The 15,807-nt window shown below is 34.5% G+C and overlaps 1 protein-coding gene and 1 pseudogene across 2 annotated transcripts; one reads left to right on the forward strand and one right to left on the reverse strand.

The window, feature by feature from the left end:
• Positions 1-1,159: 1,159 nt before the first annotated feature.
• On the forward strand, positions 1,160-10,135 carry PAS1 (FKBP-type peptidyl-prolyl cis-trans isomerase family protein). 2 transcript variants are annotated; one of them, XM_059607205.2, is made up of 21 exons: positions 1,160-1,309; positions 1,591-1,717; positions 1,827-1,911; positions 2,181-2,250; positions 2,825-2,922; positions 3,304-3,426; positions 3,792-3,824; positions 4,472-4,530; positions 4,639-4,723; positions 4,990-5,148; positions 5,672-5,729; positions 5,972-6,120; positions 6,310-6,407; positions 6,600-6,669; positions 7,343-7,402; positions 7,640-7,696; positions 8,217-8,285; positions 8,463-8,540; positions 8,936-9,037; positions 9,121-9,192; positions 9,282-10,135. In XM_059607205.2, the coding sequence occupies exons 2-21, from the start codon at positions 1,644-1,646 to the stop codon at positions 9,546-9,548; spliced, it is 1,866 nt and encodes a 621-aa protein (XP_059463188.1). In that variant the 5' UTR covers positions 1,160-1,309; positions 1,591-1,643; the 3' UTR covers positions 9,549-10,135. The 2 variants fall into 2 exon arrangements, with proteins under 2 accessions (XP_059463188.1, XP_059463187.1); XM_059607204.2 differs by lacking the exon at positions 1,160-1,309 and having other exon boundaries at positions 1,476-1,717.
• Positions 10,136-11,451: 1,316 nt separating this feature from the next.
• LOC132161729 (copper transporter 6 pseudogene) lies at positions 11,452-12,282 on the reverse strand (annotated as a pseudogene).
• Positions 12,283-15,807: the final 3,525 nt, after the last annotated feature.

The following is a 15,807-nucleotide window of genomic DNA, read 5'->3' on the forward strand; positions in this document are numbered from 1 at the left end:
AAATGTATTTTATAATATTAAAAAAAAAAAAAAAAGTTGAAGTGGATGATCAATATAAAAAAGCTTCAATTTTTAGCTCAAAAAACAAATATTTGGGTCCCAACAAAAAGTATTTGATCCCTAAAACAACTTATTTTTAATAAATTATTTTAGCCCAACAAAAAGTATTTGGGCTCTCAAAAGTTAAAAAAACTCATTTTTGGTTTTTGGCTCAACAAAATAAATCAATATAAAGCTCTCGGTTAAATCGGTTAACCGGTTTAACCGGACCGTTTAACCGTGTACCGTTTTAACCGAAATTATCGGTTAAAATTCTTATTGGTTCGGTATCGGTTAATAAACCGTTTAACCGAAAATTATCGGTTAATAACCGATAAGGTCCTTAACCGGACCGTTTTGACCGATACCCAGGCCTAAATGATCTTCTTCCTCGGAGTTGTGATGTTGGTAGCCAAGAAAGTCTGGGGTGTTGAGGTTAGGTGAACAAATTAAAAGCACCTGGAAGACAGACAATGGAGGCGCCACATGGAGTAGTTGTATGCCTCACCAAACCCTACTTTTGTGTGTTACCATTTACTTCAACTAAATTCATAATTTTACTAATTTGTTTCTTGTTTAAAAAATTATTTATTATAGTTGGCATAAGATTTGTTTTTCACCTTTAAAGAAAACAAACCGTTGCTCAATTTCTTTATAAATAAATAATGATTTATTTAGGTTTTAATTTTTTAATTTTTTAGAACACGTGGCATTTCTATGTGATGACACGTGTGACAAAACCTAACGAAGATGCTAAGTTGGTATTTTTCTGTAAATCAAGTACTAAAAAAAATAAAAATATGCAAACTCATATACTAATAAAATATTTAACCCATTATTTTATTTTATAATTTGTTATTTGAAGATAGAATTATAATTTAGTAATAATTATGTTTGAAAAGTTGACAAAATTTGCACCAAAGAATGGATTTGATCGATCCGAACATATCACGAGAATTTTGCGTCATAAAAATGAATTTGAAATAAATCCAAATATTAACATCAATTCACTAATTTAACCTGAGAAAAAAAAAAAAAAACTAATTTTAATTTGAGAAATGATATACAGATATGGCACTGAGTGATATGGTGCGGGACGTACCACAGAGTGATCGATACACCCAAGAAGCTATGATTGAAATCTACGGTGATTAATGAGCCCCTCTAGTATTCCCTTGTCGACAAAACCGATGCAATTGGACAGCGGGGTTAGAAGTTCAACGACTTTTGAATGAATCGGTTCCGATTCGTCTTCAACGTCTAAATTCAGGTTATTGTCCTTTCAATTCATTTTTCAATTATTCCATCAGTTTGGTTACCGAGGAAAACGAAAGTTCATTTCAATTGCGACCCATTTGAATTGTGCTTAATGGTGTGAGAGTTCTTGCTCTGCGAGCTCCCGAATGCAGAAAGAGTAGGATAATTACTATAAAAGGCGTTTCGTTTAGCTTTCTAAGGAAGTGGAGCATTAGGGTTTTGTGTCGCTTGAACTTAGTTATAACTATCTTTGAGCTCAATTCACTGTGTGAAACTCTTGTAATTGATATCTAGGGTCCGGATTATATTACACTGTTCGTCGATTTTGCGGCAACTGGTGATTGACTATGGCTTTGGACGAAGATACGGCGCAGGAAGTTGCACCACAGAAGAAGAAACCACCTACTGAGGATGAGAAAAGGTAATAATTATCTTTTTAGTTACACCTTTATTTGTTTTCATCATAAAAAATACTTTGAATGAAATTCTATTCGAAACATTTTTTGATGTTTTCACTTTGTGATGAAAAGGAGAAAGAAAATTGTGCCTGGAAGTTTGATGAAAGCTCTGATGAGACCTGGTGGGGGTGATTCAACTCCTTCAGACGGTGATCAGGTTACTCTTTTGTTTATTACGCTCTAGTTGTGGTTGATTGTATTCCTTCTATGTTAAATGTTGTAGCCGGTGTAACACGAGGGAATGAAGTAACTCCCGTACAAACATGCTCAACTATGTATGTTGGTGGTGCTAAATGTTTCAATATGTAAATGTAGTATGGCCTACTAGATCATCACAGAACATGGGCCATCATCATCACGGAACATGGCTATTTGAGAAATTGGGAGGTGAAATTTGAGTTCTAAGTTGTGTTTTATGTTTTTCAGGTCATATATCATTGCACCGTCCGGACGTTGGATGGAGTTGTCGTCGAATCTACTAGGTCAGAATCTGGAGGTGAGTTGATTTTATGCTTCTAAGCACATTTTTGGGTAGTCTGAAAATTATGCTACTATTTTTTCTTCTGGTTACATATTATATGTTTTCTTTGCAAAATTGATTGCTATTCCATCCTGTGTGCTTCTAGTACCTATATGGTCAAGTCGATTTCTTTTGGTTCAGTTATACTGCATTTTGCTCTTATGACTGCCGAAATCACATTGTCGGGGATGGGTTAGAAAATTGCATTTGACTTCTTTGTGTAATACTTTATGGCTTTATGGTTCAACTGCATTTCAAAATTCCATTTGAAGTTTCAAAATATTTGAAGTGAAGTTATTTATTGAGTTGTTATTTTGCATATAGTCTGTATGAATGCGCTGAAGTTGTATAACAAAGTTTTCCCATTTGAAGCTTCAAAATATTTTAAGTGATTTATCAAGTTGTTGTTTTGCCCTGTATGAATATACTGAAGTTGTGTAACAAGCTTTTCCCTTAGCCTCCAACACAATATTGATCCTATTTGATTTCATTGTTAAAATGCCTTCTACTGCAGTTATTGGCTTGAATAAATATTTACTTTACATGACAGGAAAAGGTACCCCGATAAGACATGTTTTGGGGAAAAGCAAGATGATATTGGGATTGCTAGAAGGAATTCCTACAATGTTGAAGGGTGAAGTAGCAATGGTAACGTTTTCATGGTTTCCAAAACTCTGTGTATGCCAAAAAAGATACACAAAGATACGGCTAAAGCTGAAGTAAAATAAACTTAATGTAAACCTATATATTTCAAGACAAGCATTTGGTATCTGTTTTTATTCCTATTAAACTTCCACTTTTAGTTGGCATATCTGACAATATTATTTTTGCTTCCTGGAAAAGGACCTTCCGAGTGGGAGGTCAAATTTCAAAAATGAATGGAGCTACGCTGGTAATTTAGTTCATTGATGGCAAAATAAGAAAAAGAATATAATAGACCAAGATCTTTTGGGAAAATTAAGTTCATTGATGGTTCAATTATGCTTGTAATTTTTACCCACTTCAAGAATGTAACGTGTTTTATTTCAGTTCAAAATGAAACCTCAATTGCACTATGCTGAGGATGATTGTCCGGTTTCAATTTCCAATAACTTTCCAAAGGATGATGAACTTCATTTCGAGATTGAGATGATAGATTTCTTCAAAGCCAAAGTAAGCCTGTCAAATTTCAATTCTTTATCTTGTTGATCATCTTTTAAATCATAATATTCCCTTATGGAACTTTACTCCTAGCATGCAGTGATTTTTTTATTTAAAGGGTTATTATAAGCAATATCAATTCGGGTTACTGGAATTAATTTGTTCAAGATCATGGAACTTCATTTGGTTGGTGATTGTTGCTCCAGACCTTTGACATATATGGGCCTCCATATCTGTATTGGTGTTTTCTTGTCAATATATATATTAAAAAAATCTAATTTTGATTATTTTAAATCTCAGGAATCATTCAATAGTTGCAACTGTCTTCTATTTAGAGCTAATCTTTTGTTTTTTTTTTCTTATGTGCTGATTCTCAGGTTGTTAGTGATGATTTGGGAGTTGTAAAGAAGGTATTGACAGCCATACGATTGTTGCATTATTTATGATCTTGTTAGGAACATCTCATTATTATTTTAGGGACCTGTATTGGGAATTTGAGATGCTTTCAGACAATGAAAACACTGAAAATTTCATTAAGAGTAATCTCTTTAACTTTTATTGCCTGCATAAAAAGGTTGTGACTCTATCCGATGCTGGCTGCAACCTTTTAAATTTGTGCTTATTTCTTTTTAGTTCAACAGTGAGAGTATCTGTTCTGAATTAGTGCATTGGCTTTATCATTCCTATATTGAAGTTAAGGAGAAGCCTGAGGACATTCTATTATATCATTAGGTCAGTAATAATTTTGATTAAGATTTTTTTTTTTTTTTGGTAGATTGTAGAATTGAGAGAACACAAAAATTCTATTGGGTCAACATGTTTTCTATTGGATTTTTGTTTAAAATATGTTTTGCACCAAAAAGAAACATAAATAGACGTAAGTGTATCTATGTACTTTCTGATAATAACCATTTTAATTTTCTGTTCACAAAAAAGAAAAGGAAAAGAAACGTGCTGGCACTCACATTCTCTCTCTCTCTCTCTCTCTTTTATTTTTTTGTTTGTTTGTTTGTAAGCATGCAATATCTATAGACTTAATAGACTCCTATATGAACAGGTAATAAATGAAGGGCAGGGTTGGGAATCACCAAGAGAACCCTATGAAGTAAAAGCTTGGTGGGAACTTATTCTTGTCTCTGTATATATTTTCCTTCTCCTTCTGTGTTATTATTGAACTGCAAAATGGAATGCTTGAAAATTCTAGTAGAATATGATTATTTCCAGGATTTCAGCGAAGAAAGGTGATGGGAAATTGATTATGTCACATCTGGAGGGAGAGCCATATTTCTTTACTTTGGGAAAATTAGAGGTCAGTAACACGTTTCCCATCATTTACTTTATCCAATTTGTTTGTTCTTGGTTTTCTTTATGTGCGTAATTTTCGTTGAGTTTTATATTTGGCCCCATATTTTAATTCAACCAATTTGTTGAGATAAACTTGGGAAAAGTGGAACTTTTTAGCTGACCAGGAGAACTATTTTCACTGGGTAGAGCTTTAGAGGATCCTACTATTTTTTGCACACTAACTTATGCTATTTTCTGTTTGGTGTTTATCATTGCTTATCCATAAATTAGGTACCCAAAGGTCTTGAGATGGGAATTGGAACGATGACACGGGGAGAGAAGGCAGTTATATATGTCACTAGTCAGTACTTAACCCAATCCCCTTTGATCCCCATGGTAGATGGTTTTGAAGAAGTTCATTTTGAGGTGGAGCTTGTCCACTTCATTCAGGTCTGAAGTTCTTTGTCATTGCAAATCATGGTTGTTTGTTCATCTTTCTGTATGCTAACTCTTTGCTGTAAACAAGATGAGTTCTTGAGAATACAAGTCTTTAATTTGCAACCACTTAATAGTGTGGCTTCTTTTTTTTGATAATAGTGTGGCTTCTTGGTGATGACTCCTTTTGCAGTGGTGCATTAAATGCTTTAACAGGGATAATTTTTCCCTTTTCTTTATGCATAAGTTGTTCATAGTGTGTCCCCTCCCCTTGTGTGGACATGTCAAAAAAAAAATTTGTTCATAATGTTGTCTCGTTAATTTAAAGTTAAATAATTAATTAAAATCTCCATTTTATTTGAAACATTAGATTCTTCTCTATGTCTGAGGTCTTAATTTATGATATTAATTTTATTTATTTTACTGTTCAATTCCTGCATCACATGCAATATAATTTGATTCAGCATTTTTAAGTTAGCCCTAGATACATAGATCCTACTGGAAAAGATGATTTTACTTTCTACTTATGCATTGTCAGGTGCGGGACATGCTTGGAGATGGCCGCCTAATAAAACGCAGGATTCATGATGGGAAAGGTTGGGTTTCAGAAATTTTCTTTTCCCCATTGGAATTGGTCTAAAGAATGCTACATGATTTGTCTAGTTTCAGATAGTTTAGATTTCTGTTACTGCTTTTCAGCTACTTTCCCAATTCTCCCAATGCTTCTTTTTCAAGTGGTGCCCTTGAATTATCTGATGCATGGGCTCTACTATTTACTTTTATTATAATTTTTCTGAATCAAATGTGATGCTTTTTCTCTATTGTTTGAATCAATTAGGCGAGTTTCCAATGGATTGCCCTCTTCATGACAGTCTTCTTCGCGTTCATTACAAGGGTATGCTCCCTGATGAAGAAAATAGGGTCTTCTATGATACGAGAGTTGATAACAATGGTCAGCCTTTGGAGTTCAGTTCTGGAGAAGGGCTTGTGAGTGCTATGGAGAATTTATGCTAAATTTTGATCTTCAAGTTGGGATTTTTATAGCATTGAAGATCACATTGTCATTATCAATCAACCAACCACCAATGCCTCATCACACAAATTTCACCAAGTTGTACTAAACCCTTGCTTCTGTTATGCAATTCAGCAGACTGAGAATCTGATTGTGTATGCTAGGTGCCTGAGGGATTTGAAATGAGTGTTCGTCTGATGCTGCCTGGTGAGATAGCTCTTGTGACATGTCCACCTGATTATGCATATGACAAATTCCCAAGGTTACTTTCAAAAATCTAGTTTTCCTCTCTGTTCACTACCATATTTTGACAAAACAAGACATATAGAGTAATGTGGGTAAAATTTGTGACTTGTTTAATATTTGTGTTTATCATTAATACATCATTTCTATCTTCTTCTTCTTCTTTCTTCTACTTCAAAATATGTGCTGATTTTTCCCCTAATATCATCAGGCCAGCTAATGTACCTGAAGGTGCTCATGTTGAATGGGAAATTGAACTTCTTGGTTTTGAGATGCCAAAGGTAATGTACAAATATCTTTTTTCTTGCAGTAGATCGAAAAATTGTTTGAAGCGACTGTAAGAAAAACCCTATCATGGCAACCACAGCATATTTTCAAGGATGTTGCCAGAAGTGCTATTGTTGACCATTAGACTAGTGCTTACTTGGACATTAGAACTCTCTCATTGTTGATAATGTTCAATCAGATTTTTCAACAGTTGAATATACGTTTGGCCCTGAAATTTGGTCGAAGTTTGATTTTCGTCCTTTGGATTTAAAAAGTTCCAATTTCGTTCTTGAAATTTTTTAAAGGTAGCAATATTCTCCTACCATTGTGCATCCCACATCAGATTTATACCATCCAAATCAGCCTTTCTTCAGTCATGTGCAATTTAATTCACAGTTGATGGATGAGAGGACGGGATTGCTAGTTATTAAATTTTTCTGGGACAAACTGAAACTAATAATTTTAGAATTGAAAATCAAAGACTAAATGTCAAAGACCAAAAGTGCATCTCAGAATTTTTAGACACAAATTTGACTAGCATCTGATAATGAACCATGGGTGCTTCGAGATGTTTACCCGGTTAATTGATAAAGCACCTGATACTTATAGTGCATCAATTTTTTTTTTTTCCTGATGAATACTTATAGTGATTGCGCTTTTTATACGTGACTTGAATTCACATTGCAGGATTGGACTGGCTTGAACTTTAAAAGTATAATGGATGAAGCAGAGAAGATCAGACACACGGTATGCCATTAAATGTAATTTTGCTGCATCTGGCCATCTAGGAACTGGATTTTTTTTCACATATTTTATCACATCAAACTTACATATATGCTATGGTTGCAACGTGTCACAAGTCTGTCTATTGATACAACCCATGTTTTGTCATTCTGTGGTGATGAATCACATTATCATTTTAGTGAAAGCATCTAACTTAGGACCAAAGAACGTTAGATCCCTAATGCTATTGTTCATTTTCAGGGTAACAGACTCTTCAAAGATGGAAAATTTGAACTTGCTAAAGCAAAGTATGAGAAGGTAAATATTGTTTTCACTTTTCTTTTTAGTATTTCAGGTGGGACCATTCTGTTCCATGATTTTGGTAGATGTTATCAATCAAAAGGAAAACTTGCATTGACCTCAACCAATGTTTGTGGGTGAAATTGCTATTTTCATGTTGAAATTTTGATTATCATTTGAGTTACTTTAATTGCTGATATTCGGCAACTCTTTTGCCCAATTTGGCTGGTGCCATACTTCAATATCACAAATAAATAGCATTTATTAAATGTCAGAAAATCCTCTATGGTAATGAATTGACTTTTATGTGACCTAGAATTGTTAATTCTTTCAACTAGCTGTTTCAGAGGCATTAAAATGCTAGGACATACTTAACCACTAAGTTCATGAATAATCTTTTTAACAAACTTATGAAAACTGAACCATTAATATAAGAAGTTAATCTGAACCAAGAAGTAGAATTGGTGCTTCAATAGGCTAAGATTATATCATTTGTTCTCTCAAGTTGTCATATAGTTGTATGGTAGTTGGTCTACAGGTGCTTCGGGAGTTTAATCATGTCAATCCACAAGATGATGATGAAGGGAAGGAGTTTGCAAATACCCGAGTAAGTGTTTTTTATTTTTTCAATTGAGGAACGAAAAGGAGCTGCAGTTTGATTTTTGCGTCATGTGTTAGTGTGAAACATCTTTTATTCATCTTCTGCTACGTTAGCTACCTAATGTTCAAGTTGGATTATTGTGTATTTATTTAAGATTATTTTTCTCATTTTATATGTTTGAAGAATCTACTACATTTGAATGTGGCTGCATGCCAGCTGAAAATGGGAGAATGCAGAAAGTCCATTGAGACATGCAATAAGGTATGGTTCGTGACTTCTGAATGTGAGTAGGGCTTTCTGTCTCATTAGAAAGAAACAAACTTAAGCAATTAAAATCATTTGCTTAGACACAGAAATTGTTGACAATGAAGTGTCCATCTTTTGCTGGGAACAACAAATCCTTTGCTTGGCTTTATCAATCTCTAATCTCATTGACAATTAACATCGGGAGATTTAGTTGATCAGTGAATAAATGGAAACAATATCTAATGAGGTAATACGTTAGAAAATTCACCCGACTTTGAAAGGAACCCATCATGCTTATAGGTGTACCATCCTTACGTTGTACATGTCCAACTGGTTTTGGCAATTGATATACAGGTCAAGTTCTTAAAGTTTTGTTTTTTATATTTATTCCTACTGATGGGACCATGTAGGTTTTAGATGCAAACCCTGCACATGTGAAGGCTCTGTATCGCCGTGGAATGGCCTACATGGCAGCTGGAGATTTTGAGGAAGCAAGGGGTGATTTCAAAATGGTAATGCTTGTAATTCAGTTAAAGTGGTGGTTGAACATTAAATTCTTGACACCATTTTAAAACTTGCTTCTGAATGCTATTAGATGAAGAAAGTTGACAAGTCATCTGAAGCTGATGCAACAGCTGCTCTTCTAAAAGTGCAGCAGAAAGAGCAGGTAGGTTGGAAGACCCTCAAATTTTCTATTCTAAGATGGAGTTCAAATGCTTTAATATCATACTATATTTCAAATCACTTGATGCACAGGAAGTTGAGAGGAAGGCTCGGAAACAATTTAAAGGACTATTTGACAAGAAGCCAGGGGAAATTGCTGATGTTAGTGAGACAGAAGAAGATCATAATACAGGTGAAAACCAGAACAACGTTGATAAGGATGATTCAGATACAGAGAGTTCAGAGGAATCACACGAAGCTGCAGCAGATGCTGGACGAAGGGGTTGGTTCTCCCTGTTCGGGCCTACTGGTAGAAGACTATTTTCAGGTCTTGGACTACAAAGATGCTCCATATTATGATTTTACTGCCCCAATAATATCCCGGGATTAGGCATCTTACTTGTGTCCGAGTTGGTCCTAGCCATTGGTTGCAGTGGTTCTTTAATTTGGTTGGCTGCTGGAGAAACCAAGTACACTAAAGAATGAAGTGGAACAAACATAAATATAATAAGAAATACAAAATAGCAAGTTAATGGACCATCTAATATGTCAGTGACTCCTTTTAGATTTATGCATTCGAATGATGGTTGGTAGCCGAAGATCCATGTTCGGCGCATTTCTTACCATACTTCATGAGTTGGGTCACAGATTTCCCTTCTTTTCAACAAGTAATAGATTCGTTGAGCTCCAAACACCACAGAAACCTCTAAAAGGTCTGTTCAAACCTTCTATCTTTTTATTTTTTTTTTAATTTTTTCCTGTTCAAACCTTCTATTGATTTGGTTACCACTGTAACAATAGCCGTCAGCATGGTTAATTTCATTGTGTACTGCTGCTGGTTATGCACTCCCTTAGTTTAGGTAAAGTACTCCTTTGGGGCAAGAGTAAGATAAAAGATTACATAATGAGGGTTCTCTTTTCAAAAATGAAGTTGATATTTCACGACAGGTTTTGGTGCGTTTCGTTTTGATGTGAGATGTTGTAGGCTTCAAAAAAAGAAAGAAGGTTGTAGGCTGTAGCTGCAGAAGGCAGATGTAAATAGTACTAAATACTGTACCCCTGCTGACGTCCATCAGCTATGGCTTTTATATACCTTTTTTTCTTTGCTTTTCTTTCTTTGCTTTTTTTTTATTTTTTATTTTTTTTAAGGAAACCATGTCACATTAGCTTTTGATTGATAGTTGATACAAAGGTGATGTTATAACATTAATCTTTCACAAATATTCAATAAATGTAACGTAGCAGAGTAATTCTCTTCATCATTCCCCTCTTTTATCACCCAAAAGTTTATATGACGTGGTCTCTCAACCAAAAATTAATTTTTATGCATCAAATGTTATAGAAGATCACGTGGCGATGGATAATGATGTATTATAGTATTGCTCAATGTAGCGTTGAATTAGCCATTGTTACAAAAAATAAAAAATCCAATGACTAATAGACCTTGTTACTTCAATTTTGTAAAATATTTGTGAGGTCTTTGTATAGTATATACTCTTGCATTACATTTTCAATTTTGTGCTGGGGATGCAAAGTGAATCAGTCATTGGAAAGGTTATGGTTCATATTAGATTTTACGAATAATGCTGCTCATCACACTCATGTGATACGGTTAACGTATTATGTTTGAAGTAGTTTTTCATGTCAGTTACTTAAAAATAATAAAAGAAATGCCACTTTAAAAAAACAAAAAAAGATAAAATGAAAGCCAATTAATTCATCATGTCAACCAATGTGATATGAATGTAAGAAATAGTCATGAAGAGTAACATTACTCTTGATTTTATAGATGAGTAATGCTACATACAAACCACACAAACATTCTGTAAATATTCTACAATATTAATGTCGTAAGATTTAGTAGTCATTGGATCGGCTATTGTTAAAAAAGAAAAAATTAAATGATTATTAAAATCCTTAAAATAAAATGTTTATATATAAATATGATATGTAACATTATTTGTAGGTGTAAATGACGTGGCATCAAAATAATAATAATTTTTTTGTCTATTCCATTTGTACTGAAATATAGAGGAAGAAATCCTACCCGGCTACCCGTGTTGATCACTTTGCAGTTTGCACCAAACTAGCAAAACTGGAATAGGAAAGAAAAAAGTAACATCGTACACTGCGTTGTTTGTCACGCCTATTGGATTTTTTATCTTTTCCTTTGTCTCATTGAAGTCTTTCCAAAGTCTTTTTTTGAAATAATAACCATATAAAATAAACAGCTGCAAGTTGTTTAACAATGGCACTATGGCAGTGACGATGACGATGATAACAATAATATTGAATACAAAGTACTCCACATTACAATTCCACAATACCCACCAGGAATACTCATGCAAATACAGACTTGAATTAGATTCTCACATCCAAACAGAGAAAAGAACATTACAATTATATATGTACAAACGACACTGAAAAGACAACATATTCTTTTGAGAGAAGACACGTGGGGGGCATCGACATAAAATCAAACTTTTCGAGTGATACCGGTGGGGGAGGTCAAGGTCTCCTCACGTCCGGCGGTGGCAAGAGCCCGAGCCTTGATAATAAAGAACCCAACGGCGTGGCCGGCCACGGCGGCGATGAAGATTCCAAGGTTGAAGGACATGACAGAGAGCATGACTAAGTAAGCGAAACCCATCCGAAAAGCGTAGACGGTAGCCTGAGTCAACCCGCCAAGAATCGGATTCGTGCCCGGCTTCACACCCGGCAAGATGGACAAGACCTCGACAGCGAGCGCTAGCAAAAAGACGAAGAAAAGGGACAGCACGTACATGCCCAGCTTTTGGTCAGGCCACCCAGAGAATAGGACTATGGCAGCTTTACCCCAGTAAAAACTCATCTGCATCATCATGTTCGTGCTACAACCCGACATGGAATCCGGAGGAGTCATTTCCATGTCCATGCCAGCACCATGATAATGTTCTTGAGACATTTCTCAGAGAAAGAGAGAGAGAGAGTTGGGAGAGAAAGGATGATTTGGCTCTGGGAAATGAAAGTCAGGATGATAATTATGTATATGTGGAGGAGCTAGAACCAATGACTTTGGAGGTGATGGCGAGGTCTGATCGAGAGGTGGATAGCCGTTTGACAGCTTTGATTAATTGTTCAATTTTTTTTTTTTTTAAATATATTTTCTAGGCCTATTTATTACGAGGGTTCAACGAAATTGGTAAAGGAAGTGTTTGAAGGTTTGTGAAGAGTGAAATTGACTGGACGGGCCTCTAGGAATTAATGAGTCTTTAATTGGTCTTTCACGGCCACGTAAACAAGCACGCTAGGAAAAGTCCAAAAAAGATAGTTTATATCATTCAATGGTATGACAGTCCTTACATGGGTAACTTTATATATATAATATTCTCATATAAATTATGCACTAAAACAAAAGGCTTATTAACAAATATTAGCATGCGGGCTATGAATTTTGCTTTCATAAAGTAGTGATGTTAATTTGTTTATATATATATAACTCTTCATAAATATATTGTGATATTCAACCTTAAAAAAAAAAAGAAAAAGAAAAAAGGAAGTATATATGGTTGAAAAATTAGCATGCATGTAACGGCAATTCACTTGGGCCAAGTAAGTACGAGAGGTTAAAAGTATGATTACTATATATAATCAAAAGATGTGTTTATATATATATATATATATATGGCCGATCATGTGAGTGCTAATATATTATTAACAATATATCAAAATTTTCTTTATTTTTTCGATGGAAACGTTAAATGCTCTCCTTCGGAAGCTGATAAATAGAGAGGGCACTTCATATATATATATATATATATATATATAAAGGGACATCTGGACTTGGTCAAGGAAGTGAAAAATAATTTGAGAGACCAACCAGTTACTAATCAAAGATAAAAACAAAATGAATTAAATGAATTGAAGTTCCACATTTTCGTGCCCGAAAAGGAATCCTCTCATGTTCATTTCATGTAAATGGGAGGATATAATTGTAATTTTACATTTTTTATTAAACAATTTTACTCTCCTATTTACATGGATTGGATCCTCTCCGGTTCAATGATCAATTAATCTCCGGTTTAATGATCAATTAACACGAGATGATCCAAATACTTGGTGCCCCGCCATTTGCCTTTTATCTTTGGGCATTTGCTTAAAATAAGCAAAATCTTTTAAAGCTAGGTTGTTATGGTTACTTCCTAGATACATAATTTTTTGAGGGTTTTTCTTGGCGGAATGGAGTTAATTAAATTTTAAAGGATAGAAGACGAGAGCTTCCCCAATGTATCTATATATATATATATATATATATAAACCCTGGATCTGTTTTAAAATGATATAATTAGCAAGCGAAAAATAATTAGATTGACATGCCATCGGACTCCAACAGATGCATCTAGCTCGATACTCGGAGACTGGGGGATTTGTGTCGATCTATATCCTCGAGTAAAACCAGGCCAACAATGAAACCTATATAGTAACTGCCTATCGATTTCTCACGTTGGATTTTTGGACTTGTCTAGTTGTTGTTACTACGAGGATCCCCATCTCGCCTCCAACACTTCTTTCACAATATATAACTAGTTACTGCCTACGTAACTCTAAAAAAAAAAATAATAATAATAAAATAAAATAAAACTTCACATGATTTGTATCCAAGTTGCAAGTTGCCTTAAAATACTGAACACGATTAAGGTGATTTCATTGTTAGTTAGTTGGAACAAACCTGCGGAGCAACAAAAGATAATAAGCTAGAAACACAATATTATATTTTGTCAACAATTTAGAATCCAAACACATCCATATCAATTACATTAGCATTTCATAAAAGGAAGATCGGACAATTTCTCAAAATGCGAGCCAGGCACACTAGACTTCCTAAAAGCACGACTCCCAAAGACCAAGAATCCCACCATGCATGCGTTCACCAACCGTTGCAAGAAATACGCCACCGTTGAACGACATCATGGCGAGCATATATGAGCATGTAGTCTGCCCTTGAGCGCACCGTATACAACATAGTCTAAACCAATCCTGCAACGATGTTGTTTGTCCTTGGCTTTATGACTTTGCAGTGGGAGCCACTCGATGAGCACGACGATAGCGAAGACAAAGACCAAGGTCAGAGCATACATTGCGTGGCTCGTCCCTGACAAAAGAGGACCTCGATTTTACAGCCCCAAAAGAAGGACATGTGTATTATCATTCTCTTGCGGTACTGCGCGCCGCCACCGGTGGCATTGGAAGCTGTGAATATGTGATGTGACAACGTTTCCATGATTGCAATTAAAAGTTGGATGTGGTATGTTAGCTCAGAAGTGAAAGCAAAGAGGGTTTAAGAACTCACAGATGAGGAAACAGTTCACGCTCTTTTGCTGGGGAGTGTGGACTACGAATTCGAGGAAGCGTGCATAAATGCTATAAATTAGAAATGTTTTTAAAAATATATTTTAATATAATGATTAATATTATGTTGATATAATTAAATTTTATAATTAATATCTAAAAGTTGATGTAAAATAAATATTTTAAAATGGATTTAAGGATGTAACCTTAGTGGAAGAGGAATGCTATTGAATTATTAGGAGGGGGCTGTGCGTGATACAAGCGCGCCACAGATAATCCCTAGACAACTCTCGCTCTGTATCATTATCAAATTAATGGGGCTTTAACAGCAATAAAATTAAGGAAAAAAGGCTATAGTAAAAGCTATAAATTATTATTATTTTTTTAAAAAGCTATAGAAAAAAGAGAGGCTATTAATGGGGTGAATTGCCATTGTGTCGGTTGAAATAATATTTAATATTTAGTTAATTATATTTGAGTGATATTTTTATTTCTTTTACTTTCTCCGAATTATCCAGTTGAAAGGGAGAATATTAATTCAAAAATGAGCTGCTAGCCTACTAGACCTATTGTACGTGTTGGAAAGTGAAACCTGTAAATATATTCAGGGCTATAAGCCCCCACAAAAACCTAAATAATAATAAAGACGAAAAGGCTGAGTGGACCGGCCAAATGGCTCCATATGCAAACAACTTAAAGCCACAGCAAAAGCCAGGGAAGCATATGCTATCAACAAGTTTCTCATTCCTAGTTTCGGGAGGCATTGTTTGTCAAGTTAAATTGCATTCCCAGATTATTCTGCATTCATTATATACTGGTGACACAGAGAATTTCAATTGTCAATTATCAGTTTTTTTTTTTTTTTTAAGGCTCAGGTTGGATTTCCGAAGGGCGAGAAATGATCAATGGCAGAGCTAGCTAGGGTGTTGGTATTAATAATTAATTAATATAAAATAATAAAATATTTTAATAAAATACCCTAAAATAAAGTCAACATAAATACTTTATTTATTCTAAACACCGTCTAATATTTATTTATCTGGTATGCAATTATATTTTGGACAATATTTTTCTTTGGGCCATGATACTAAGAATGACAGTCATGCACACCAAGCTTTTTTTTTATTTTTTATTTTTATTTTTATAATAATTATAATAATAAAATATTATATTTTATTATTTTAAAATATTAAATCACGCCTGGCGTGATAAATACTTTATTTATTCTAAATACCGTCTAATATTTATTTATCTGGTATGCAATTATATTTGGGCTATATTTTTCTTTGGG

The sequence above is a fragment of the Corylus avellana genome, chromosome 10 (assembly GCF_965113065.1).
Source record: "Corylus avellana chromosome 10, dhCorAvel1.hap1.2, whole genome shotgun sequence".
In the NCBI taxonomy this organism is placed as follows: domain Eukaryota; kingdom Viridiplantae; phylum Streptophyta; class Magnoliopsida; order Fagales; family Betulaceae; genus Corylus; species Corylus avellana.